At 46.3% G+C, this 26,660-nt stretch overlaps 1 protein-coding gene and 1 long non-coding RNA gene across 8 annotated transcripts in view; one reads left to right on the top strand and one right to left on the bottom strand.

Moving 5' to 3' along the window:
* The first annotated feature begins 1,206 nt into the window (after positions 1–1,206).
* LOC132353957 (uncharacterized) lies at positions 1,207–26,626 on the top strand. 6 transcript variants are annotated; one of them, XR_009499120.1, is made up of 7 exons: positions 1,207–1,467; positions 9,904–10,093; positions 11,305–11,399; positions 13,045–13,212; positions 14,194–16,009; positions 16,855–16,897; positions 17,897–18,056. It is a non-coding gene; the product is annotated as an uncharacterized LOC132353957 (long non-coding RNA). The 6 variants fall into 6 exon arrangements; XR_009499121.1 differs by lacking the exons at positions 16,855–16,897; positions 17,897–18,056 and adding an exon at positions 26,053–26,626; XR_009499122.1 differs by lacking the exons at positions 16,855–16,897; positions 17,897–18,056 and having other exon boundaries at positions 14,194–15,205; positions 15,839–16,108.
* Positions 10,988–26,660, bottom strand: part of PDPR (pyruvate dehydrogenase phosphatase regulatory subunit) — a 40,022-nt gene continuing 24,349 nt past the window's right edge. For both annotated transcript variants that reach the window (XM_059905459.1, XM_059905460.1), the window contains 6 exons: positions 26,141–26,289; positions 25,555–25,667; positions 24,092–24,186; positions 22,583–22,672; positions 16,907–17,089; positions 10,988–15,834 (listed from right to left, as the gene is read on the bottom strand). In XM_059905459.1, coding sequence (XP_059761442.1) covers positions 15,430–15,834; positions 16,907–17,089; positions 22,583–22,672; positions 24,092–24,186; positions 25,555–25,667; positions 26,141–26,289 — 1,035 coding nt within the window. In that variant the 3' untranslated portion in view covers positions 10,988–15,429. The remainder of the gene's footprint in view (positions 15,835–16,906; positions 17,090–22,582; positions 22,673–24,091; positions 24,187–25,554; positions 25,668–26,140; positions 26,290–26,660) is intronic.

A 26,660-nucleotide genomic window follows, 5' to 3' on the forward strand; every position in this document is an offset into this window, starting at 1 on the left:
GTTTTACTGCAAAACTGCGCCGTGATTTGTGGGTGGAGGTTGGTGTGGTGAGCGCACTGGCTGCTTCTCTCAGACAGAGAGCTTTTTTCCCCACAGGTGTGAACAAGAATGGGCACAGCCCTGGTTTCCACACAGACATGGGCTCACAGGTACATGGGGGATACGCCCCGTGCCAGGTTCTTACCATGGAGCCAGTGTAAGGCTGGATGTCAAGTCCAGCGACGGCGGTAGTAACTTCAGGGGGAGGAATGGGGTTTCTCCCCCAGCCATGCCGCCACTGCATGGGGAGTAACACTTGTAAACGTTTGTGTCTTCGTTATGTCAGTTCTCAAATTCTCTTTTACACTTCGGTAACTGGACAGTAGTTTTATGTGCAATGTTTATCCCATCACCCAGCAGGATGCCCGGCCACAAGAGGCCATCCATTAAACGAAATCGGCTTGTGTGGTGAGATGGGCTTGAATCCAAAGAATGGGAACCAGCGAGTTGGCCCAACACGCAGGGGAGACTGTACCATTAGATTGCTATGCATTCAAAGAATATGTACTTTGTGCCATGCGCTGTTCTAAGTGTTGAGAACATGGCCCTGCACGAGATTTAGGTTCTGTCGTCAGAGGGCAGAGCTTGCAACTAGTGGGAAAGGCAATCAACAAACACTGATCTACTTCAGTGACAAGTTCTATAAAGGAAAGAAAACAGGGCGATGTGATAGTAAGCAAGGTGATGGGGAGCTTCTCAGAGGATGTAGTGAATGATTCCTCTTTCTCTGGTCCAGACAAACAGAGAAAGCGCAAAGAGTAAGATCCGGCCCAGAGCTCAGGTCTTCTTATCCTGCCTCCGAGGTCTGGCGGGGCCAGCAGACCGGATTTCCGATCTGCTCTGCTAGCGATTCGCCCAAGAAGACGCGGGCGACTTCCAAAAAACAAAGCGGCTGTAAGTCCAAGAATCTTCTTTACGCCCTGACTAGAGTGTCTTTGGGCGGTGGGCCACGTGGAACCAGACCTGGGGACTCGCATAGAAGAGAGAACCCCCGCCCTCCCCACACTGCAGCGGGGCTGCCGCCATGTTGGCGGTCCCGGCTGCACCTGGACAATTTAACAGGGCCCGAGCCTAGAGTCCTAAAGCAGCCCTGAAACACCAGGGCTGCAGCTGGCCGCCATCTTGGAGAGGCGGTTCCCCACACACACACACCCAGGGGCGGGGCCTCGCGAGACCCAAACAGGCCCCACGTGTCAGGGGGCGGAGCCCTACCCTGACGTCACGGCGCACGGCGGCTGGAAGGGAGACTAGCGCCGGCAAACCCTAGCTGGGTTCTCGCGTCCCGGGAACTTTTTCCTCCCTCCTGTCCCGCCCCCTTCCCTGTCCCTGTCCCACCTTCCGGCCCCCGGGACCCCCGGCAACGGTTGTGGCTGCTGACCCGCTTCAGCCGGAGTGTTGCTGAGCGCCGAGCCCGAGGGCGCCCGTGAGGTAAGGAGAAGCTGCGGGGCCGCTCTGGCGTCCCCGTCCGCGCGGCCCGTGGCGGCCCGGGACCCCCAGCGCCCCCCCTTTCCGCTGTGGTCTCGGTCAGGGGGCTTCCGGCGTCCCTCGTTTCCCGTCGGTTCTGCCTGGTCCTCGGAAGGCGCGTCGCGGCGCCGGGACTCCGCCCGCCGGGGCCGACAGCGCGTCGCCCGGTCTCCCTCAGCCTCTCTGCGGCGGTGGCGTCTCGCGGACCCGTGCCCGGCTGCCCGGGGCCAGCGCACCGGCTCTGCCAGGCGCCCGCAGCCCAGCCCGGATGCCCAGGGCGGCCGGGGTAACCTCGCTCCTGATGCCCGCTTCGGGCAGGCAGCCCCCACCCCCACCCCGCAGCGTGGGTCGGGCTTGTCCAGCTGGGTAGTCTCTGCAGGTGGAATTGTTTTCCCGCGTGGCAACGTGCGGTCCGCTTGTGCTTAACTAACCAGTAAAAGTGCTGCAGAGTCAGCGGTGAGGTTAGGTGGAAACGTCCAGGCCGGGCCGGTGAGCTCTCTTCCCAACGTTTGACCCTTTGGGCCTGATGTGTATGACACCGAGATTTGATTCAGGCATCTTCACGTCCGTTTCGCCCGTGCCTTGTAAGCATGTTGTCGGGGGCTGCGGGGCGGCGAGGTAGCCGGGCTGAAGGGGACACGTTCCTAGGGCTGGAGATTTGTATTAAGTTCTCAAACTTGGCTGATCACCTGGTGCACTTGTTGAAAAATACAGCACCCTGGACCGCAGGATCAGAATCTCCAGAGAGGGAGCCTGTGAGTGTGTGAGTGTGTGTGTGTGTGTGTGTGTGTGTTTTAAAACACGTGTCCCAGGTGGCTCTCGTTTGGAGGCAGGTGTGGGAAATGTTGTGTTAATCCGCCTCTTCTCACCCAGTCTCCCTCGTGACCAGCAGCCAGTTTGTACAAGGTGTTGTGACCATGCAGAGGAGCAGCTCAGGAGTTGGAGCTGTCCTCTTGCTCTTGTTGGCGTAAGCAGAGCTGAGCATAACCAGCGTCAGTATTGAGATTGTTTAGCAGAAACTCTTCTCCTTAGCAGAAATTAAACACATAATTTATTTTCAACCAGGTGTGTGTTTTACTTTGTTGTCTTTGACATCTTCCATTTCTTCTCTACTGGCTTTATCTCCTTTGCTCTCAAGCTTTATTTTGCTTTAGCTGCCAAACCTACTGCAATAGACTGTGATGCCTTCTGTACCTGCATTGTTTGCATCCACTGTAAATCCTTCTTTTTTTGTCCTCACCACTTCACTGACTCTTGATGGTCATGATGAGCACAAGGACAAAAATCCTTTTCTTGGTTCTTATCATCCTGGCCTTTTAGTAGTATTTCTTCCATCTTGAAACTCATCTGTTGTTATGTTTTTAATGCTACCTTTGCAATTCCTTTTTTTTTTTAATATCCAGATGTGTGGTAACAAATACCAACATTTCAACTGCACATGCTATCTTCTTCCCTATATTTGACATTTTGTAGTTAGCTGGAGCAGTATAAGAAGCACTTGTGGGCATTAAGGAGGCTTGGTTTCTTTTTTTTTTTTTTAATTTTATTTATTTATTTATGGCTGTGTTGGGTCTTCGTTTCTGTGCGAGGGCTTTCTCCAGTTGCGGCAAGTGGGGGCCACTCTTCATCGCGATGCGCGGGCCTCTCACTATCGTGGCCTCTCTTGTTGCGGAGCACAGGCTCCAGACGCGCGGGCTCAGTAGTTGTGGCTCATGGGCCCAGTTGCTCCGCGGCCTGTGGGATCCTCCCAGACCAGGGCTCGAGCCCGTGTCCCCTGCATTGGCAGGCAGATTCTCAACCACTGTGCCACCAGGGAAGCCCTGCAATTCCTTCTTTCTATTAGGGGAAGTGCCTTGTGGTTCTGGCCTCCCTCACAGCTACCCTTTTTTAATCATCTAATCCTAACTTACAGGTAGCATGAAGTAATGATTCAATGGCAGACTGTAGTGCTGAACTGGCAGGCTTTGAACTGTGGCTCTGCCACTCACCAGTATTGTAGGATCTTGGATCAGTCACTTCACGTCTCTGTGCCTCCTTTTCCTCAAGTGTAGAATAAAAATTGTAACATCTTCCTTCTAGATTTGTGAGGGTTAAATTAGTTGTATGCATAAAGCAGTACCTGGCACATCATAACTACCTATAAGAATATAACCTTTTTAAAAAAAATTATATCAGGTTATTTAGAGATCTCCTCACATCTGGGGGCCTAGCCTTGAGATCTGAGTCATCACTGAAATTTTTCCCCATCTCCTTTGTTCTCTGTTTTCATGTATTTGTCAGGTTGTATTTCCAAGGTGCCTACGGTGACTGCTGGGAAAACCCTGATCAAGTTATAGGTGGTCCCTGCTCTCAGAGAGCTCCATTATCCCAGGGGGCTAAAGGCTACCACTTTCCAAGTGCTTCTGAGGCGCCACTTGCCATGTTGTTCCTGTATTTCTGCTTTAGTCTTGCAGCAGCCACGTGAGGTAGGTATTCCTAGCCCATGTAACAGACGAGCAGCCCGAACCACAGAGATTGAACAACTTGCTCAAAGTCATACAGCTAATGAGTGGTGGGGGAGATTATCAGACCCAGATCTGTCTGCTTCTGAAGTCTGTTTCGTCCTCACGCGGCTTGCTGTTTTGCTTCCCTGATTGGCAGACAGACCGTTACAGAGCGTGGCTGGCTCTGAGCTGGGGCTTGTGCAGGGTGTTTGGGGGAATATAGAACAGTTACCTAACTGAGTGTTGGGGGGAGAGTGGGAACAAATAAGATGTCAAACAGGCTGAGAGCTGCGGGGATTATCTTTATTTGGGGGGAGGGGTGGCAGGAACTATGCCAGTGAGAAGGAACAGTCTGCACAAATCCCAGAGGTGGAAGAGAAAGTTCATGCCTGACACGTGTGAGGAATTAAAGTAGTTTAGGTTTGATTAGAGTGTGAGAGGAGAGAGAGAAGAGAAATGAGGTCAGAGATAAGAAGTGAGCAGGGTCTTGCACTTCGTATTAAGGAATTTGACTTTTTCTGAGGGCACCAGATAGTCATTGAAGGGTTTGAGCAGGCGCACGAAATAGGATCTTCATTTCAGAGATATGCTCAGGCCTCTGTGTGAAGGCTGTGGGGCGTGGGGAGAATGGTGTGCAGATGAGAGGCGGGAAGCCCAGTTGGGAACCTTCTGCAGTAAACTGAGAGAGGATGGCGGGCTGTGCTCAGTTCAAGGCAGTGGAGGTGGAGAGTAGATCCATTGGAGGGAGATTTAGGATGTAGGGTTGTTGGTTAGGCCTTGATGATTGACTGGAGAGAGGAGATGAGAGAAAGGGAGGAATGTGGGATGACACCCAGGATTCTAGTATATGGTGTTCCTGGGGGACACAGGAAGTGGAGCAGAGTTGGAGATTGGGGAAGATGGCTTTACCTTTTGGATGTGCTCAGTTTGACCTGTGGGAGTCCAAGTGGAGGTGGCCCTTCTTCCACTAGACGTGCAGGTCTAAGGCTCAGGAGTGCTGTGGGTTAGGCCATCAGTCATGGCAGGAAAGGGAATCACCCCGAACAGTGGTGGATGGGGAAGAGAAGCTGGCCTCAGGGAGCCCTGGGGGACGTCAACACAGAGGGAAGGGCAGAGGAGAGAGGCCAGCAAGATGTGATCGGAGCAGAAGGCGTCACAGAAAACAAGGAAAGAGTGTGTGAATAGGAGGGAGTGAGATGGTGCCCAGAAAGTGCCCTGGGAAAGTAGCAACATTTGGGTTCCTGGTGAGAGGAGTGCAGTGGCCTGGTGGGGCAGGAGAGAGTAGGATGGGGGAAAAGTGAAAAACAAAATATAAACAATCTTTTCTGTACATTATTTATTGTGAAGTAGAAAAGACAGGTTGTGAAATACATGTTAAGAAATTTTTGCTTAAAAAGTCCACTGGCCGACTGTGCCATCGCCAAGGTAATAAAGGACTTAAGACAAAGGTGGTGGCAAACAAGTGGACATCAGGGCAGCTCACTGCTGTAAAAGTAACATTCTGGGAAAATATAATTGACACTGGTATTGGTGACCTTTGAGTGGAGGGAAATCTTAACTTCCTCCTGTTTTTCTTTTTTTTTTAATAAATTTTATTTATTTATTTTTATTTTTGGCTACGTTGGGTCTTTGTTGCTGTGCGCGGGCTTTCTCTAGTTGCGGCGAGTGGGAGCTACTCTTTGTTGCAGTGCACGGACTTCTCATTGCAGTGGCTTCTCGTTGCGGAGCACGGGCTCTAGGTGCGCGGGCTTCAGTAGTTGTGGCACACAGCCTCAGTAGTTGTGGCACGCGGGCTCAGTAGCTGGGGCTCGTGGGCTCTAGAGCGCAGGCTCAGCAGTTGTGGCGCACGGGCTTAGTTGCTCCACGGCGTGTGGGATCTTCCCGGACCAGGGCTCGAACCCGTGTCCCCTGCATTGGCAGGCGGATTCTTAACCACTGCACCACCAGGGAAGTCCTTTACTTCTGTTTTTGATTTTTTGCAGACCATCATTTTATAACTTAGAATTTTAAAAATTAAAAATTGCTAATTGAAGAGTGTTTTGGAGCTTTGTTTTATTTCTTAAATCCCCTGGGCGGGGGGAGGGGGTACTTGAGCACATCTAAATGCCGAGGAGAAGGAGGTAAACGTGAAGGTATGTGAAAGAGCGAGGACAGTTGTAGGAGCTTGGTTCAGGGAAAGGGGGCAGGAAGGGGGATCCAGGCCACTGTAAAGGATTAATTTCTGACCCTGTGAAGGAAGGCAGAGATGGTTTGCTGATGCAGGGAGGTTTACAGGTGGGGTTTTGGGGAATAAGATGAGACAGGTTATCTCCTTTGATGAAGGAAGAGAGGAAGTGGTGTTAAAGGTTGGGAGAAAAGCCATGTTATGGGTTCAGAACCCGGATGTAGAGAGAGCTGTGCCTGTGGCTTAATAGGAAGTAGCCCGGAGCTAGGCAGGGGTGCCTGCTAGCTTAAGGCACAAAGGAACAGGGTCTTTTCCAAGCGTGACTGAGTGGTAATGGTTCAGAAGCAAGGAGGATGCCGACCGTGCCTCTTGATGGTGAGGTCAGTGGAACAGGGCTGGCCGTGTGACAGTGACAGTTCCCTCAGGAGAGCTGCATTTCCATTAAGACAGAGGGTGGAGAGAACATTAGTGAAGTGTTACCAACCAGGGTTCTTGGCCTCCTTAATCAATAGAAATTGATGAGGCCAGACAAAAAATTCAGGCAAGGCTTTATTGGGCTCCTGCTGCAGCAGGCGGGAGTGAAAACAAGTAACAGTTTCCCTTGATCGCTCTGAGGCGGGCAGCGAGCTGGTTCCTTATATGAGGTGAGGGCAGGGGCGGGTCCAGGAGTTGGCTGGAGGGGTGGCTTGGGTGGTCTGCCCACCCCTCTGGTGGTGGTGAGTGCAGGGGGCATGCCCAGTACCCTGCTTTTGCTCTCAGCTCTTCAGAAGTGGCAGTTGGCTTTTTTTTTTGGTCTTTTTGTGTCTTGTCCATAATTTCCCCCAGCTGTGCATGCATGTATATAGTTATTTTTAGTCCCTTATAGTTTCTTTGTATTTTGTTTGTATTTCATTTGTTCAGGTGTAAGCACTGCAGCAAAGGGTCCCAGGTCCTAGTCTGTCTCATTATCCCCTGAGGGATTCTACACCTTTTATTCTTAAGGGGTAAAGGGCCAAGGGTCTCATCTTCTGGAACTTCTTCCTGCTGGACAGGGGCCACAGACCCTAGCCTACCCTAGAGGTGTAGAAGTCCCGCGCTGACTGTTCCAAGGACCTGTAGGGACCTGGGCCACCCTCTGCTGGAATGGGTTGAATTCCTTGAGCCATCATGAGTCTTACTTGAAATGTTAGAGCCTAGAAGACACAAACTTGCCCAGAAGGCTAAACAAACAAGGGCCCAAAAGGAGAACACCAGTAGCCACTAAAGGGCCTAGAAAGGGAAGGAACCAGGGTAACTTTGGGAGGGCTTCCTTAACTGTTGACCAGGCAGGGGAGGCGATATCGCCACTGCTAAAATTGTGAAGCTAGTCTGTCTGGGCGTATATTTCCTTAATGTTAACTTCCACCTGTCCTATCACACTAATTCAGGTGCAGCAGGAAGTTTTATCGCACAAACTCCGCCTTGTTCTTCCAGAAGGTTATCAAGAGCTAGACGATTGTCAAGAACTAAATTAGCCAAAGAAATGAGAGGTCTTAAGCCCCATTAAGGCTTGTCTGTTCCATCGTATAACCAAGCTGTCTGATCTCAGTGTTGCTTCATGATAGGTAGAGCCTCCCCATGGAGCTGCCAGGCCTGTGGCCAGCTCTGCCCTTGCTAAGATCATTCCCAGGGGACTTCCCTGGTGGTCCAGTGGCTAAGACTCTGTGCTCCCAGTGCAGGGGGCCTGGGTTCGATCCCTGGTCAGGGAACTAGATCCCACATGCCACAACTAAAAGATCCTGCGTTTCGCAACTAAAGATCCTGTGTGCCGCAACTAAGACTCTGCGTAGCCAAATAAATAAACAAACATATATAGAGAAAAAAGATCATTCCTAGTGCTTTCTGGGTTTGGTGGTGAGCCTGACTGGTTCTGTTGCAGATGAAAATCCCTCTTAACCCTGTAGTCCTTACAGCACACTCTCCTATGAAGTGCACATTATCAGTGCATTTATATGCTATAGCTTGGTTGGAAAAGGACAGGGTCTGTCGATAATTCCATAACATATGATGGTTTGGGTGTCCGCAGAGGAAAACAAACCCTTCAGGGGGTGCAGACCTGAATGTCTGTTTCACAGTTGTTAAGACCAGATAGCCCTTGAAGGACATAACTGTTGTTAGTACTTAAACAATTAGGAGACAGCAGACTATTATGTTGATGATTAAGCATATAAAGCTCTACAACATTTTTAACAAGATGTTCATGTATGATCCGCTGAGTACAGTAGCAAGAATGGCAAACAGGAGTCCAACCTACTACATTATTTTACTTATCTGTCGAAGGTGCCTGTCTTTTGAATAGGTATCTCAGATCTTCCAGTGGCTTACAGGTGTATTGTTCTTCTGTTGTTAACCTGCGGGGTTTCTGGAGGTAAAAGCTTTAGTCTGGACAAATGTACCCAACTAGATATCCCTTGCACTTTGACAGCAGTGGGAGTGGTTCAAATTACTTTATAGGGGTCCTTCCATTTTGGCAATAGTTGGTCTTCGGGGGACCCCTTTCCAGGTTTTAAGAAGAACTTGGTGCCTGGGATTTATTTGTGAAGGAACTGCTCCTTCCTCTGTATTTTTAGTGGGAGCTGGCAGTGCCTTGTGGGTATAGTTCAGGATTGTCTTCTGAACTTGTCCTAGATTAATAATATATCAGGGCCTGGTTCACTTCTTCATCTAGTAGAATGTCAGTAGTAAGAAAAGGTCTCCCATAGGTCCTTTTATTTTTTTACTTGTTTATTTTTTAAGGAGTTTTTTTTTTATTTATTTTTGGCTGCGTTGGGTCTTCGTTGTTGCGCCCGGGCTTTCTCTAAGTTGCGGCAAGCGGGGGCTAGCTACTCTGTTGTGGTGCGCATGCTTCTCATTGCGGTGGCTTCTCTTGTTGTGGAGTACGGGCTCTTAGGCGCACGGGCTTCAGTAGTTGTGGCATGCGGGCTCAGTAGTTGTGGCTCACGGGCTTAGTTGCTCTGCGGCATATGGATCTTCCCAGACCAGTGCTCGAGCCCGTGTCCCCTGCATTGGCAGGCAGATTCTTAACCACTGTGCCACCAGGGAAGTCCTGAAGACATTTTTTAGAAGGCAGAATTGTGTTAATACGGCCTTTTATTCAATTTTAACATAATTTTATTTATTGAATAGTTAAGATAGTCACATTCCAAATTCAAAATATATGCAAGGGTCTATAACGAAGAGTTTTCCTCTTTCCACTTGGACTTTATTTCAGGGACATTTCGAACTTTTAAAAGTGGAGAGAATAGTATAAAGAACCCATGTACCCACCAGCCAGCTTCAGTCTGGCTTCATCTGTTGCCACTGTTCCACTGGATTATTCCCTGGTGTTGGCCTTATTTTAAAACAAGCTGAGAATCTGTCTTATGCAGTGAAAGGCAAGGATTTCCTAAGTTGGAATTGCTGCAAATCTCTTTGGGGGCCATTTAAGAGCTCTTTTACTACCACTGATCCCTTTAAGATTTTATTTTGGGGCCACATATAGTATTTGCTTTTCCAGAGCGCCTTTCCTTTCTAAAGAGTATCTTTTTTTCTCCGTCTTTATGCCAAGAACTCTGTAGGAATGTCCCATACTTCCCCAAGGCTTCTGCTTCTGATAGATGGCCCAGTTGGCTCATCTTAGAAAACCTCCACAAGACATTTTCTGAAAGGAGATGGGGAGTAGAAAAGTGTAAGGGGTAGGGAGTTTTGAATCCCCTAAAGCTGAGGACTGTGTTTGGGTCTGTTTTTGTTGCTCAGAGCCCCTGTTGAGTTCCCTGCTGTGTAGGATGCCAGAACTGGAGACTCTGGAGATCATGAAGTTGGTGAATTGCCCTGAGACCTTCACCCCGGACATGAGGTGCATCATGGGCGAGTCCCCTTCAGTGCAGGGCTACTTCGTCCTGGCGGGAATGAACTCTGCTGGCCTTTCGTTTGGTGGAGCTGGAAGGTAAGTCTTTCCCACTCAGGTTCGGCTTGCAGGGCTTCTTCCTTTCTGGAATTACTTCTGGTTCATAGGGTTTGTGATATACCTAATCCAGTATGTTCATAGTAAGAGGAAGGCACATGTCATGAGAGAGTTGTCCCCTTGAAAGTACTTGCCATGGGAGGCTCTCCCCGTGTTCCAGACACGTCATTGTACAGAATGTTTTTAGAACTCCTCTTTTGGAGTTAGCCTTGGAGCCAGTGGGATGTTTTTTTGGAACTACTTCAGTCATAACAAATGTTGCTCATTCATGAAACTGGAAGTAGAGCAGGTTTGGACCATAAGATGATGAAATTTTTGTTAGACATGTTAGCCTACCTATGGATTCCCAGATGTGGTGGCTCACAGAACAGTTGGGTAAAGAGGATAGAAGTCCAGTGACTAAATTTCTGGATGGAAGCTAAGTATAGTAAAAGATCACTGGCTGCTTCTCTCTGATGATGTTTTTCTCTTCCTACTGCTATAAGCAAAAATACACACACAGCTCGTTTTCCACACAGACATGGGCTCATGTTACATAACATCTTACAGAAAGCCCCGAATGAACTTTTTGGCCAACCCAATACTTGCGTGATGAGTAAAGTGCCAGGTTCTTACTACGAAGTCAAGTGTAAGGCAGCATGTCAAGTCCAGTGACAGTGATAGGGACTGCAGGAGGAGGAATGGGGCTTTTCCCCCACAGCCATGCCCCCCATCGCAAGGAGGGAAGGTATCTTGTTTACCTCTTCTCAAATTCTCTTGTACACTATGGGAACAGGTACAAATGGTTTTATGTACAGGGTTTATTCTTAGTGATGGCAAATACATATATCTGGTTACCACAGATGCAGGACATTTCTCAGGCAGACACGGCAAGAGTAGTGAAAATGTCCGTTTATTCATTTACAAACTTAGTAACATAAAATAAAATTGAAATCTGACTTGATAGAAATACAGTGCACACCATTAATACCACATTCGCAGAGGGCAGAAATGCTCTGTCACCCTGTGTGCCCATCATCACCAGGGCTCGTGAGAAACATCCCATTTAGTAAAGTGCCTCGCACGTCTTCAGGACCACATGCTGATGCTACACATGGGATAGAAAAGGGCTGAGTTGAACTGCATGTTTACAAATGCAAAGAACGAGTTGTAGCCTTTACAGTAATTACAATGGCATTTTCTTACATCCCAAGAGTTGACCAGAGAGTAAAGTGTTAGCTGTGCTGCTGGAAGACCCTTCACTGAAACGAGCTGCAGAAGCTTTCGACCCTACACCCATCTGTTGAAGGTACTTTTTTTCGTCTCCACCCACCATGTGACACTCTGGAGTGTAAGGCACTAGAACCTGGCTTGGAGGAAAGAGGTGCCCCAAGCTCCAGTTCTTGGTGTGCAAAGGAAATCCTGGCATAGATCCATTGAAACAGATGCTATAATTATCCTCTCCACTTCTTACAATTTCTGTCCTTGAGAGACAGAAAAATGAGAAGGCAGAAAGTCTGCAAAGGATGAAAGTAGGTGTATCTAAATATCATGAGAAAAATGGCCCATGAAGAAATGTGTAATTCCCCAAGGGTTCTGCTCAGAGAAGTCACGAATCATACACAAGGAACAACTCTGGTGTTTAATGGATAAAAGAGAAGGCAAAGACGTACAAAAATACTCAGTCCTCTTGAAAAATAGTGTATTTGTCATGGTTAAGGGACTGCAGATGCCAGCCCCGTGATGACAATGAAGGAGCCTTACAACTAACGGAGCACCTTAAAGTGGAGGGCGGTGGCGGTGGGTGTGGGGAGCGGCTCTGACGCGTGGCTCCCTAGCTCCCTCACGACTCACTGCAGGACGCGGCTACTGCCTATTATTTCATCTACCATCTCTTCCACTCAACTGTGCTGCTCCTGAGTCCATGTGCCTGCACATGACATGTGCCAGATGAAAATTCCTTACTCGTGAGAAACTTTTCCCTACCTCCTGTTGATAAAATGCTGCTTATATCAAAGTTTGTGAGGGATTGGGGGGGGGGGGTGTGCAGAAAGAAAATGAACACAGTAGGTTATACTTACACTTCAGGATTGAGCACTGTTGACCAAATCTCTATCTTAGATACCAAAGATACTTAGATCCTTGCTGCCTACGCTGGCCAAGAGGCAACAAAGATATAAAAAGGAACGTGTAGTTAATGCCTGGAAGCCAGCCAGTGCAGTTGTTTTACAGAGGCAGAAATCAAGGCAGAGGGGTCATCTCTCCAGTGAAGCAAAATCACCTTAGGAAGCTCCTATCATTCCTGCCACATACATGGTGGCAGTGGGGAGGGGTTAACATCGCAAATGCATGCAAAAGGCAGGAGAAAGGAGAAAGCTGAAGAGTTATTTTTCACGTTGAGTTACTTTCTTGGAAACAACAGCCTAGGAAAGAAGAGATATGGCTAAAACTCTTGGTCTGTACAAGGAGGTAGAATCCAGGGCCAGCACACCTCCTGATAAGAATCAAACAAGTGACTTGGTTGCTACTCCTGCAGAAATGGGAACTTTGGGGCCAAAGTGAGACTGGGGTTAATCACTGGGCTAAATGGCATCTCTTGCATTTGGGGGTACAGGGACTCCTCAGAAAAGCACTAGAACGTAGTGGGAACTGTTCAGTTTTCTCTCCTGGAGCATGTCCTGCCCATGCAGTGCTATGTGACCAAAACACAAGTTAAAGGACATCAAATTGTGGTATCCAAGCAGGTAGGTCTTGTCCGTCCCTTTTTGCTCTAAAAACTTTCTGAATTAGAGCTTTTATCACAGACAAGAAATCTTCAATGTCAGTCTCATGACCATGGGATTTACATGTGGCACAAGTAACTAGGGGCTTATCTCAAGAGAGGAGAGGGCTCACAGGAGACTTGCAACCTTGATTCTCCATCTGTTTGAAGCCAACACACTTTGTGTTTCTAGGTTCAAAATGATTCTTCGATTGCATATGCTGAGAAGATTGTGGAGCCCCTCTCCCAATACAGCAGAAGTGGTGATAACAGATCATTTCAGAGAGAAGAAAAAAGTACCAACCACCTAAAACAAGAGTCCGGCTACTCCTTGAACAATCCCTCCAATCTCCAGGGAGAGGTGAGTTGTCACAGAAAGCAAACACATTTGATCCCAGTGCCCAAGTTGGGGATAACACAGAAATGAAGATGTTTTGATTATCAACTATGCTTGAGGCAGGAAAGAGTCACCCCTTCTGTTTAGGACCAAATAGAGAAACCTACCAGATTCATATTGCCTATATTTGAATGAACCAAAGGAGACTTGAAGGATGAATTGTAAAGTGCTGGAAGATAAATATGTAAGTTTCAGGGCACTCAATAAACAAGTGATTCCCCCCAGAATCTTAACATCTTGTCAGAGTCTTAGAGTCTTAGAAGTGTGACCCCTACTCCCCTACTTATGGACAAGATGTAATTTATGCGTAAATCTAGATTTTCTTTTGGATTCAATCCCAAATAACTTTCCATTTATGAAGACGACTTTGCAGTGGTGTGAGCATGGGATACCTTTAGTTCTACATCTGTTTCCATCTTCTGGGGTCAGTCGGCTCCCTGCTGGTAACACATGCATTGTCTGGTGCCAGTTTCCTGCTCTCCAGCTGGGCAGCACCTCTCCTCTTTGCCTAGAAGCAGCATCTCTCAGCTAGTTAAATTCACATTTGCACCAAAATACCAAGGCCCCCCGACAGAATTCTAATCACATACTCCCTCATTAAATCAATGAAGACCTCGTAAGAAGATGGACACTAAAGTCAGTGATCAAGTGGGTCAACAGAAATCCCAGAGAAATGCCAGAGCAGGCAGACACCTGAGAATTGTAAGCTGCTCTAATAAAATGAAAGGATTGTCTCTAATATACTTATAGACCTATCAGAACTAATGCATCCAAGATACCAAGATAACAAAGGCTATAATCTCTAGCAGCCATTTGTTTGCAAGGGGAAATTAAGTGTGGGGATGGATACCACAGTCTGTGCGATCCAAGTTCCACCCTTAGAAAACAGAGACACTGCTTAAAAGTGTGCAGGGCGCTCTTACCCCAAGTCACCTTCTATTCCAGAAGATGTGGAGAGATGTCTGGAAAGAGAAGACGGAAAGCAGACCTTGGACTCAGGTAACATACGCTCTCCACACTGGGAACTCTCAAGGGACCCAAGTGGGTCATCTCTGTGTGGATCTGTGTCTTTTGTGTGGGGGAAGCAACCCTGGGGTCCCAGTAGCTCTCTTCAACTCAGCGTGGCCACAGGTTTAGTTACTCAGCCAGGGTGCTTGTCCTGCCTCCCCTGTCCTCTTCTAAAGGAGAGAGCGTGCACTGAGCCAGTGGGCCTCCTGTGGAAGGGACACATGAGGCTGAACTGAAAGTCACATGCACTCGGAGAAGAGGAACATCAAGGTGGGGTGACTGACCTGTGAATAGCTGAGAGAAAAGCAGCACTGTTTCATAGAAAACTCAGCATCGCTGGAGCTTAGTTTGAGGTCAGACCCTTTCAGCTAGGAAAAGCAACACTAAAGGCAACATGGTCTTTCCCTTTCGAACACTGTGGCTTGTTTAGTCGGCTAAATAAACCACAACCCCCCTCATTATACAGATTAGCAAGAGATGAAGAAAATTATAGGCAGGTGGCCCTAGCCCAACAGTCTGATAACTGGGTCAGTAGCGAGGCCCAGGATGGTTAACTACTTATCTGTGCTAAACCCCAGGCAGCGCCCACACGATGCCTCTCATCAGCGAGGTAGATGGTCATCCTCCTGCTAGAGGTATCAGGGTGCCGACCCACAGCACAAAGGAACGGGAGAAGGACCTACCTGGCTAAAAGGTGTAAGCTCTTCCACACGGCTGTATCACACAGACAGCAGCTAGCCAGAATTCGCAGGTTACTCCGAGAAAACTTAGCCCCACGGAGATGGACTCTTACCCTGAGGCCTGCACACCACAAGCCTCCCTTGCTTCAAGACACAGCATTTGAAGTCAGGCTGTCACTGTAACCCACTTCCACAAGTGGAGTCTACCTCTGTCCTGCCTTCCTGTCCCCACAGGAACCTGAGATGGGTGGAGGGATGACCAGCCCAGAGTGAGTATCAGGAGATGGGAAACTGCAGGAGGGAGGAGAAGATGGAGGGACAAGAGAGGGTGCAAAGGAAAAGTTTTAAACGCTTCAAATTATATCAGGGAGATAAGAGGTGGGAGGCAGAGGTTAAATCAAGAAGGTTAAATCAAGAAGAGGGATGGGATCAGGAGGAGGAGAAAAGCTCCTAAGATGACTAGAAGGTGGGAAGGTGGTGAGACTGCCTGGCATTACTTCCCGTGCAAGTCACTTAGCTCCATGTCATCCTTTCGGCGCTTATGGGTGAAGAGGGAGGTGACCGGGTAGAGCTTGGCCTTGGCCTGGAACCGCTGTCCTGCGATGTCAATCTCATATTCTCCCCGGTTGATGAAATCTGCTGTCACCACCTGCTCTTCTCCGGTGTCCTCGGAAAAATTGTGCACAAAGCCCAGGCACACGTGGCGCTCCAGGGTGTAACCATATGCGCTGCTGGTGGTCTTGCCCACGTACTGCCCGTTTCGGTAAATGGGCTCCCCCCACCAAGGCCAGAGGTCCAGGTCCGTGTCGTGGTCATCCAGGATGAACATAGTGAGGCGTTTGTACACCCCGTTCTGCTTCTGCTGCAGCAGGGCATCTCGCCCAATGAAATCCATCCCCTAGGAAAGAGGCAGCACAGAGACAGCGTCACCACTCGGGACCCAGTGTCACTGCAGTGGGCCGCCCACTCCCCACCACACCCCTGCAAGCTCTGGAGAAAGTGTGCTTCCCCCATGCGGAAAACTGCATTCCCAGTATGAAAGACACCTGCAGAGAATTCTTGTAACAACACAGGTACATATCGCTCTCTTTTCTATTTTATAAACACATTTCAATCACAAGACCACACAGAACAAAAATAGGAAGAAAAATCAACACTTGAAAATGACTGCTAGAATTTATTTTAGAAAAACAATGTTTTTATATAATCTCAACCAGAAATCCATGCATATATATCTGTATTCAATGCATAAATATTTACATATGCATATGTCCAAAAAAGAGCAGGATAAAATAAACTCTTAACAATGCGTGTCGCTGAAAAAAAAGCAATTTTTTATTCTTTATGTTTTTTCCCTATTTTCCAAATCAGAGAAAAATAGTTAGTTACCTAATTGCTCAAAAAGAACACCAGAGATCTACTATACTGATAGGGAATGACTGCTAAGATATTTTAAGTGAAAAGGGCAAGGTGCGATATACCAAGTATATAGTATCCAACCACCAAGGTTAAGAAAGTGGTGAGGGGAAACTACTCGTCTGTTTGCACTGCACGAAGCTCTCTACAAGGAGAGGCAGGACACTGCTGCTTCTGGTCAAGCTGGCAGTGGGATTGGGTGGGCTCAGAGGTGGGAAAGAGACTTTTCATCCTCTTGAATGGTGATGATGAAAAAATTAGGCAGTTGAATGTAAAGTGACTCATTTGTACATATATATTCATGGCATATTAATGAATTACCACAATCAACTCAGAAAAACTGCCCAGAAAGCACTCAGTCTAAAAGAGAGCAAAGTGCCCCAAAGAAGTGTCGTCTATTTATGATGTTTCCATATTAAGCGTTTTATCCCATAGATACATTTTGAGGTCTCAACACCTATACACTTTTCCTCCCACCTCAGCTCTTCCTGTTCTCATGCAGGCTCCCTGCTCAGGAAGCTGAGAGCAGAGTGGAGTGCGCACAGGTACAGTACCTTGTCTAACTTCACCCGAGACTCTCGTCCGCATTCCAGGGGTGTGGTGAGGGTGTTTAAATCCTGACCCCAGAAGGCAAAAAACTTTTCAATTCGGAGACTACGAAGAGCATAATACCCAGCATTCCGGATTCCATATTTCTGTCCAACACTCATCACTTCGTTGTATACGTGCAGGGCATACTAGAGGGAGAGACAAAAGGTCAGTAACCAGCAGACCTTCAGAATTAAAACATGGAATCTGTCTGGCAGTGCCTGATGGCTGACACTGTTACCTGGACAAGGGAGAAGGTTGTCTACAATCCTCAGGAACCAAAGTGCTGCAGCCCAGGCTTAAGCTCCACGAAAGCAGCACCCTTATCTTTTTACTTCTCTAAAATGTCTAGGATCTCAGTGTATAGCACTTATTAAATAATAACTCACAGAAGCTCTCAGTAAACAACCAGTCTCGTAACTGCCTCTCCAAGAGCCATGCACCCTCCACTGGCTTTGTTCTCTTGCCCCAGTTCCCTGAACTTGGTCCTTCCCTTATGCACTGGCCTATGCTGTGAAACTGGTGTTACACACAACTCTAGACGTGCATGCACAGCTCTGATCTGTCACACAGATTATGGCATATCTTAAGAGACCTAGAGTGAGTCACAGAGGACCCTGAAAATCAGAGCTCTCCTACCCGTATCCCACAATATCCCGTCTCTCATGTTGTTTTGTTCTTGGTTCCAGACACGTTTAAGTATCACATAACTTAAATGAACAAAAGTTTTCCAAATTGAAAGCAAATAATCTAAACATACTCTGTTAAGTCTAAAGCCCAACAACAAACTACACTGTTTACTTTAAAAACTGTAAAAGTAAAACAAAACAAGACACAGAGGAGTGAGGAAGACAGATACTGTATAATCTCACTTATATGTGGGATCTTAAAAAAACAACAATAAAACCAATATAGCAACTAAACTCACAGACCAAGAGATCAATTTGTGGTTACAGGTGGGGATTGGAGGAAGGTGGTCAAAAGGTACAAACTTCCAGTTACAAGGTAAGTACTGGGGATATAATGCACAACATGATGACTAGGTGACACTGCTGTATGATACGTATGAAAATTAAGAGTCAATCCTGAGAGTTCTCATCACAAGGAAAAAAAAAATTTTTTTTCTTTTTATTGTGTCTATATGAGATGATGGATGCTAGTAACTAAACTTATTGTGGTGATCATTTCACAGTCTATGTAAGTCAATCCATTATCCTGTCCACCTTAATCTTATACAATGATGTATGTAAATTATATCTCAATAAAACTGGGGGGGAGGGCTTCCCTAGTGGTGCAGTGGTTGAGAATCTGCCTGCCAATGCAGGGGACACGGGTTTGAGCCCTGGTCTGGGAAGATCCCACATGCCGCAGAGCAACTGGGCCCGTGAGCCACAATTACTGAGCCTGCGCGTCTGGAGCCTGTGCTCCGCAACAAGGGAGGCCGCAATAGTGAGAGGCCCGCGCACCGCGATGAAGAGTGGCCCCCGCTTGCCGCAACTAGAGAAAGCCCTCGCACAGAAACGAAGACCCAACACAGCCATAAATAAATAAATAAAAGTAACCAATGCCAAAGCTTAATAAATTAAAAAAAAAAAAAAATGGGGAAAAAGACAAAACCAAAAATCTGCTTCATTGGTATCACAATTCTTTATCCTGGCAATGTATGTTGCTCTATAAACTGCACTACTGCAGCCGAACAGGCATTGACTAAACAGACCACTGTGATCAAGACAACTTTAGATGTGGAAAAGGGAGTCTGAGCTATTGGGTACAACACAGCCTGTGGTATGTGTGTAAGTGAAACACTGCAAATAGCAAAGGTGGGTGGAGGAGACCAATGGAGACTGGCTGGGAAACGAGAGTAAGAATAAGCTGTATCTCGGGCAGGTTCAGTGTCTCAAGCTGAATGCTCCATACTTGAATTAAAAAGACAAAGGAGGAAAGATTTAAAGCAGGTGAGTAGTCTTGGGCTAGAGAAGAGCAAAGCAAAAAGTGGATCCCCACTACTTACTCATTTTCTCACTAGATGCCAGGGATTGAGTGTGAACAAACCAATCTATCTGCCACCATGCTTTGGAAGGCAGCTCCTCAGAGACAAGTATAAGCTTCTTGAGGACAAAAGCCAGCTTGAAAAGAACCCAAGCAGTGCACAAATTACCTCTTGGACTCACGGAAAACCATAAAAACGGGACCAGCCCAGGAAAATTGGGTAGAAAACAGGGCTTCTCCCTCCTGATGGGCTTGGCTGATTAATGACCCAGGAGCAGGTGGTAACACCTGAATGACCATATGGCACTTCAGTACAGGCAAAACATATCAGCTACATGCATATCAACTCTTCTCAAATCATGAATAATCCCTTCACCTTGATATTATTATAATACTTCTGAGTGTGGAAAAGCAGATAAAATTTCATGGGCTGGTAAATCCATGCTTCATTTAATAATTAAAAGGAAACCTAACACCACGAGTAGTATGACTAATGTCAAAACATGTCGAGGCTGAAGATCACTGCTACTTGTCACAACTGGACAAGGGAAAATGCAGGAATAAAAATTGTTAAGAAACAAGAACTATTATTGTTTGTGTATGGTAAGACTGAACCCTGGAAATTCCAGAGAATCAACTAAAAAACAGCTATAAACAGTAAAATAGTTTAGGAGGGAAACAGGTTAAAGCATTAATATACAGGGAAAAAAGCTTTCATAAATCAGAAGACACCGGAATACCATTCACAACAGCAACACCACCAAAATATTATTCATATAAATTTAAGAAATGTATACCGTCTACATGAAGAAAACTTCAAAATACCTCTGAAGGTCACCAAAAAAATAAAAACCCGCATTAAAGAAAGGTATATTTTGATTGTAAGATTCAACACATATAAAAGAATGTCAATTCTTCCTAATTTACAAACATAACACAATCCAAAAACTCAGGGTGTTTTTAACTAGATGATTATAAAAGTTTATAAGGAAAAATAAGGAAACAGGAATTATTCTTTTCCAGAGTTTTCCAAGCTATGAGGGAGGATAAGCATTACCAAGTATTAAAATATACAATAAAGACTCAGTAATTAAAACAATGTGATACTGGATACACAAGTAGAATAGAAGTCCAGAAATAAATCTATATATATATAGAAACTTAGTATGTGATAAAGGTAGAATCTCACATCAACTGGTCATCCATGTTAGAAAAAGTAGTTTGATCCATAGCTCATAAAGTGTACCAAGAGACAGTGCAAAAGGTTGGAGCATTTAAATATGAAAAAACAAACCACACAAACCCATAAATAGCAACAACACAAACTATAAAAGCATCAGAAGTGGAAAAATTTTTTAACTCTGGAGTGGGGAAGCCCCTTCTATGTATTAAGCTCTAGAAACCACAAAAGATTCATCAATTCACCTACAAAAAAATTTTTTTGCAACATATGAAACATTTCCATAATAAAAAGTAAAATTTAGAAAACCCTTCTGGGACTTCTCTGGTGGCAGAGTGGTTAAGAATTCACCTGCCAGGGGACACGGGTTCCATACCTGGTCTGGGAAGATCCCACATGCCACAGAGCAACTAAGACCGTGTGCCACAACTACTGAGCCTATGCTCTAGAGCCCGTGAGCCACAACTAGTGAGCCCACATGCCACAACTACTGAAGCCTACGCGCCTAGAGCCCGTGCTCCGCAACAAGAGAAGCCACCACAATGAGAAGCCCACGCACCGCAATGAAGAGTAGCCCCCGCTTGCCACAACTAGAGAAAGCCTGCGCCCAGCAACAAAGACCCAATGCAGCCAAAAAAAAAAAAAAAAGTATAAAAAAACCCTTCTACGTGGCAAAAAAAACAAATCAAGACAAATGACAAACTGGAAAAAAAATTTACAACTTAATAGTAAGGACTGGCTGGCTGATTCAGAGAATGCCTAGAAATTGGGGGAAAAGACCAATAATTCAATACAAAAATGGACAAAAGATACTGCCAGAACATTCATTCATGCAACATTTATTAAGCGTTTACTATGTGCCAAGTATTTCTCTAACTGCTGGGGATATAGAAGTTAAATATCCCTGCCTTTAGCAAACCTACATTTAAACAGGGGTAATGTGATGAACAAGATAAAGAAAATATATATTCTATGAGACAGTGGTAAGCACTCTTGAGAAAAATAAAACAGGGAAGGAGGCTAGGGAGGAGGGGGCCAGAGGCTGCAACTTTAAATAAGGTCTCTTCAAGAAGGTGAGGTGGGACTTCCCTGGTGGCGCAGTGGTTAAGAATCCACCTGCCAATGCAGGGGACACGGGTTTGAGCCCTGGTCCAGGAAATCCCACATGCCGTGGAGCAACTAAGCCCGTGTGCCACAACTACTAAGCCTGCACTCTAGAGCCTGTGAGCCACAACTGCTGAGCCCCCGTGCCACAACTACTGAAGCCTGCACGCCTAAAGCCCGTGCTCTGCAACAAGAGAAGCCACCACAATGAGAAGCCTGCACACCGCAACGAAGAGTAGCCCCCGCTTGCCACAACTAGAGAAAGCCCGTGCAGGCAGCAACGAAGACCCAACGCAGCCAAAAATAATAAACTTAAAAAAAAAAACAAAAACAAAAGGTGAGGTGTGGGGACCTCCCTGGTGGTCCAGTGGTTAAGACTCCGTGCTTCCACTGCAGGGGACGTGGGTTCAATCCCTGGCTGGGGAACTAGGATCCCACAGGCCGTGCGGCATGGCCAAAAAAAATTTTTTTTTAATTAAAAAAAAAAAAGGTGAGGTGTGAATAAGACCTGAAGCAGGTGTGGCTGTGAGCTTGGGAGGCTCTACGGGGGGAGGGATACGCCAAGGAAAGGGGAAGGGCAAGTGGAAAGGCCCTGAGGCAGAAGCATGTCCAGCAAGGCGTGAGAGGCAAGAAGACAGGGTGAGATCAGGAGCAGCAGTGTGGAGAAGGGTCGGCAGAGCTGTGTGGGCCCTGCAGATGGGCTTTTACTCAGAGTGAGATGGGTTTTGAAAAGTAGCTTGATCTCCTGCATGAAACTGCACCCATCAGCCCGAAGTTTGACAACTCTGTGTGCTGGTACAAGCAATAAAGAAAAAGACACTCTTGTATACTGCAGAATTTTTTATAACAGCAAAGGACTAGAAACCCTATAAATGTCTATTAGTACCAGACTGGTTAAATAAATTACGATTCAACTATATAATGGCATACTATATCATTTTCATTAAAAAACAAAGAAAAAAAGAAAAAGGAAGCTCTTTCTCTTTAGGTACTGGCAGGGAAAAATCTCTAAATTGCTAAGTAAAAAAAAATCAAGATGAAGAACAGCAGTAAGCCTCCATTTGTGTTTCTAAAAAAGAGGGTTATGAATACATCTTTGAACTTGCTTCCATATGCACAAAAATCTCTGACATGATATAAACTAACAATTATATCACTGGTGGTGGTTGGTGGGAACTAGTCGGGTGGCACTGAATACTTTTTAGAGGTTTTTATTTTTAGACCATGTAAATATATTACCTACACAAAAAAAGTACGTAACTTAGCTAAAAACGTTAAAATCTCTTTAACGCAGCCTACCTCAGTGACCAAGGCCCGGTCGGACATGGCGCTCTAACCCTGCCAGCACCCATCCTCTCGTGGTTCTCACCTCTATAGGAATATAAAGCATGAATCCTGGCTCTCCTGTGTGAGTCATGCTCATCACCCGGATCCCATTTGCGTAGCCCACACTCATCTCCTGTGGAAACAAAGGGAGAAGGTCATCGTGGAAACTCGTTAGGGGAAGTGGGCCCCTCCATGTTTGTTAGAGGAATGAATGCCTGAGGCAACCCCTCTCATGAGCTCTGTACCCTGTGTTGGACCCTAATGGAGATACATGTGAATAAAAATTTCTTCCTCAGGCAGTCTGTTTCCAGGCATTGGGGTCATTAGGAACAGAGCACAGCCTTTCCAATGCCTCTTCTCATGAACAGCCCCAGTTCAGGAGTGCCAGCCAAGCTACTGGAGGGAAGTGGAGGCAAAGTCTTTGACAAGCATGAAATACTTCTTTTTACAAGGTCATGCTAAAGATTTGTTTTAGTCAGAGATGCCGGGAGCGATGAAGACCAGGCAAATGTGTTCTCTGGAGGACCTGGCAGACAAGTCCTGGGTACCTGCCCCACAGAAGATGATGCCGAATGACCAAAGAACACCGTTCACCTGCTACCCTGGCGGAAGAGACTGGGCTTCTCATGTTCAAAACATGTTTCCAGCAGCTCAGTTGCCCAAAAGGGGCCCCTGACTCAATCACCGTTCCTGCAATGGGAAGTGGTAAGCCCCAGACGGCCCTAAAGCAGACTGTTTCCACGAGGAGCAGGCATAGTGCAGTACACCGTAGGCGCACGCATGTGGGTTACTTTTTCAAGGAGCAAAGAATGTACTGTGACAGGGTCTGCTGCCAGCTAACAGAGTTTCCTGTTGCTTTAACTGTGCCATGGAGAAAAAGGAGAGCTGTAAAATCACTTAAGAGGTGGATCCTAACTTCGGTTTGCACTTCAAAGAGCATCCCGTCAGTCACTGTCCCGGAAGCTGCCTGTTACAGGCTGCCAAAACATGTCTGTCTGGACCTCTCCAATCAGCCACTTCCCACAGAGTGTGCTCAGTTATCATTCCTTTTATTCAGTTACAATTTGTTTCACTCAGCTCTAGTTGCCAAGTATAAGAAAGAAAATTTATAAGAAAGAAAGAAAATTAAGTAAGTTGTTTAGGGATTCACCTAAACCATTTCTTACCTGAAGGTGCCACATACACAGAAGTTACTTTGTGTATGGAAAAGAGGAAGCACTGCATGGGGAGAAGGGACCTGACCTCGACTGGCATTTTTTGGCATCCGCGTCATAATACTATAACTTAAAAATTTAATCCACCTCTACAGAAATCAATAAATATATAGAACTGATATTCAGAGAAATTAGGTCTTCAAAGATATCAATGTGTATTAAACAAGAAGAACATGAAGATTGAAAAATAAAGAAATGGATTTACTCATTCTGTTTGCTTAATGAAAGTCAGAACACGCTTTGTGGGTATTAACACCATAGTGAAAACATGTAATTGCCATCTCTATAAAAAAAATATTCCCTGCTTATTTAAAAACTAGAACTTTACTAGTACCCACCTTGCAAAACAGACTTGGGAAATGGTCTGGAGTCATAGGAGCATAGGACAACTCAGACAGCACATCCACAGCTCGAGGACCAATCAGATTGAGGGCTAAACGGAAAAGAACAAGAGATGTCTGGCTGCTCCAGGTGAACAGCTGAACCAATGGGAAAGGTCTGTTCTGGACTTGCTCACCTATGGCCACGTCTGGGTGGCAAGACCATGAAAATGTCCGTTTGCTTAGGCAATCCTAGGGTGGACCTTGATTCTGGCAAATACACTTCTCCTGACAGGGCTGCTAAATGCTGCTACTGACTCCTGGCATCTGACAGCCTGGCTAGTGTGTTGCCTCTTCCTGGGTACAAAGGAAGACAAAACTCCACAGCCTCCTTTGCAACTTGATTGGGATCATGAGGCCAGGGGATAGGAGCCCACTCCCGGGGCTGGCCAAAACCCCCCTGCACAATTCCTGTTCCCGGGAATTCCCTGATAGTCCAGTGGCTAAGACTCCATGCTCCCAGTGCAGGGGGCCCGGGTTCGATCCCTGGTCAGAGAACTAGATCCCATATGCCGCAACCAAGAAGTCCACATGCCGCAACTAAAGATCCCGTGTGCCGCAATGAAAATCCTGCATGCCTCAACTAAGACCGGGCACATCCAAATAAATAAATTAATATTTAAAAACAAGACAAAACAAAAACAATTCCCATTCCCCTCCTCTTCCCAATGTGGCTACATGATGGAAAAAGCCCCAAACCCAAATCAGTACCAGGAGAGCCCTGAGGAGAGCTGCCCACCCAGCCTGGATTCTGTCACGTTGACGACAGCACCTAAGCTAATTACACATCAAATACCCTTAAATGGACTAGAAAATAGGCTTGCTTCAATAAGCTATAGTTTTCTAATCTGGTAGCAAGAAGGTAATCATATTTGCTACCACGATGAACTGAGGATGAGGGCCTGGTGGAGGTGAGGGGCAGGGGTCCATTGAGGGTAGGGAGGGGTTAAAGCTGGAATCGGGTGGCAGAAGAGGAGGGGTTGCTCCCTGAGAAGACTGTTGAGGAAGAGATAATACGGAAATTATCTATCCTTAAAAAGTATTTACTCATTAAAGGAAAAAGAAACTAAGGGGAAATTTTGAAGAAAATAATACTTAGGTAATAAATATAAAAATACTTTAATAATGAGTCACTCATTCATTCAACAAATATTTGCACTCTGTTATGCTGGCTGTAGGGGATACAGCAGTAAACAAAACACAAAGAAACTGAAGCACTAACTCATTCACACTTCACTTATAAAAACATGGGGAAGCATTAGAGATCAGTTTTCTATGACTAGGAGCCTCTTCCAAGATTCTAATTCTGACACTCATTTTTGAATATCAGATATAGAGAAGGCAAATGGAGAAGACAGATCTGGATCAACTTCGATCAGCTGGCTTTTCCTCGCTCAGCTGACTGCAGAGGGCCCCCTTACCAGTGTATTTCCAGGTGACGTCCTCCAGAATCAGGTTGCTGTCTTCTGGCATGTATTTCTTAAGCCAGGCCCAACAGTGGACCTGCTGGTCGGTTGGAGAAATCATGAAGAAACTGAAAGTGAGACCCAAAAGTAATCAAAACCAGGCAGCAGGAAAATGATCAGGAAGCAGTAAGTTCTCAGCTAGTTTCAAAGCAACGAACAGAATACTGGTGAATGATCTCTTAGCTTTTAGGGAAGGCCAACAGCACATACTTCTAGGATATACCACATAATGACAAAACAGAAGATTCTGGCTTTCTGCTAGTGCCAAGAAATTATACAGACCTACTAACATAAGATAAGGCATTTTTCCTCAGTAGAGTTACTAATTTTTCCACACCAAGTTTTACATAATCTGGTGGGTTTTTTTTTTTTTCCTCCTGGTGATTTTTTGTGTGTGCGTGCTGGGCTGCTAATGAACTGGCCCTGACTTAATGAAATGTTTTTTGTCCTCAGTGTTATTACAGCTTCCTGGAGAGGTGAGCTGAGGGCTCAGCTCCGCCACAGCCATTAGGCGGAGGGAGCAGAGCGGCAGCCGGCTCACCTGCGCTTGCTCAGCCGTGCTATGCTGCAGTCATTTTCGTACCCTCCACCCTCGTTGAGCATGCCGGTATGCACGATGTGGCCCACGGGCACGTCAAGGTCATTGGAGAAGAGGTATTGGAGAATTTCTAACGCCTGATCCCCGGTGGACTGCAGGGTTAGGGAACGAAGCAGAGAGAACAAACGTGAGAACCTCTGGCCGGTAGTGCGGCCTGACAAGCAAAGTCACTTGCGGAGAAAATTCAATTAGCCGGTACTCGTGCAACGGTATTTGCAGATTTGCTCCACTGCAATGAGCTCCAGAGAAAGCTAGCTATTGATTCTAGTGTCAAATGAGCCTCTGCAAGCAGATAAAGAACCAGAAACAAAGAGCTAAAAATTCCAGAAAATGTTATAATACAGGTGAAACACTAAAATATATCAGAGTTCTTAGTCTGTTTTGAAGTGACAGATGAAAAACAAGAGGCATTCAATAAATATGCAAGTTTCCAAATCTGTTCTTTTGGTTCCCAAATACTTAC

Source organism: Balaenoptera ricei, chromosome 19 (genome assembly GCF_028023285.1).
Source record: "Balaenoptera ricei isolate mBalRic1 chromosome 19, mBalRic1.hap2, whole genome shotgun sequence".
Lineage (NCBI taxonomy): Eukaryota > Metazoa > Chordata > Mammalia > Artiodactyla > Balaenopteridae > Balaenoptera > Balaenoptera ricei.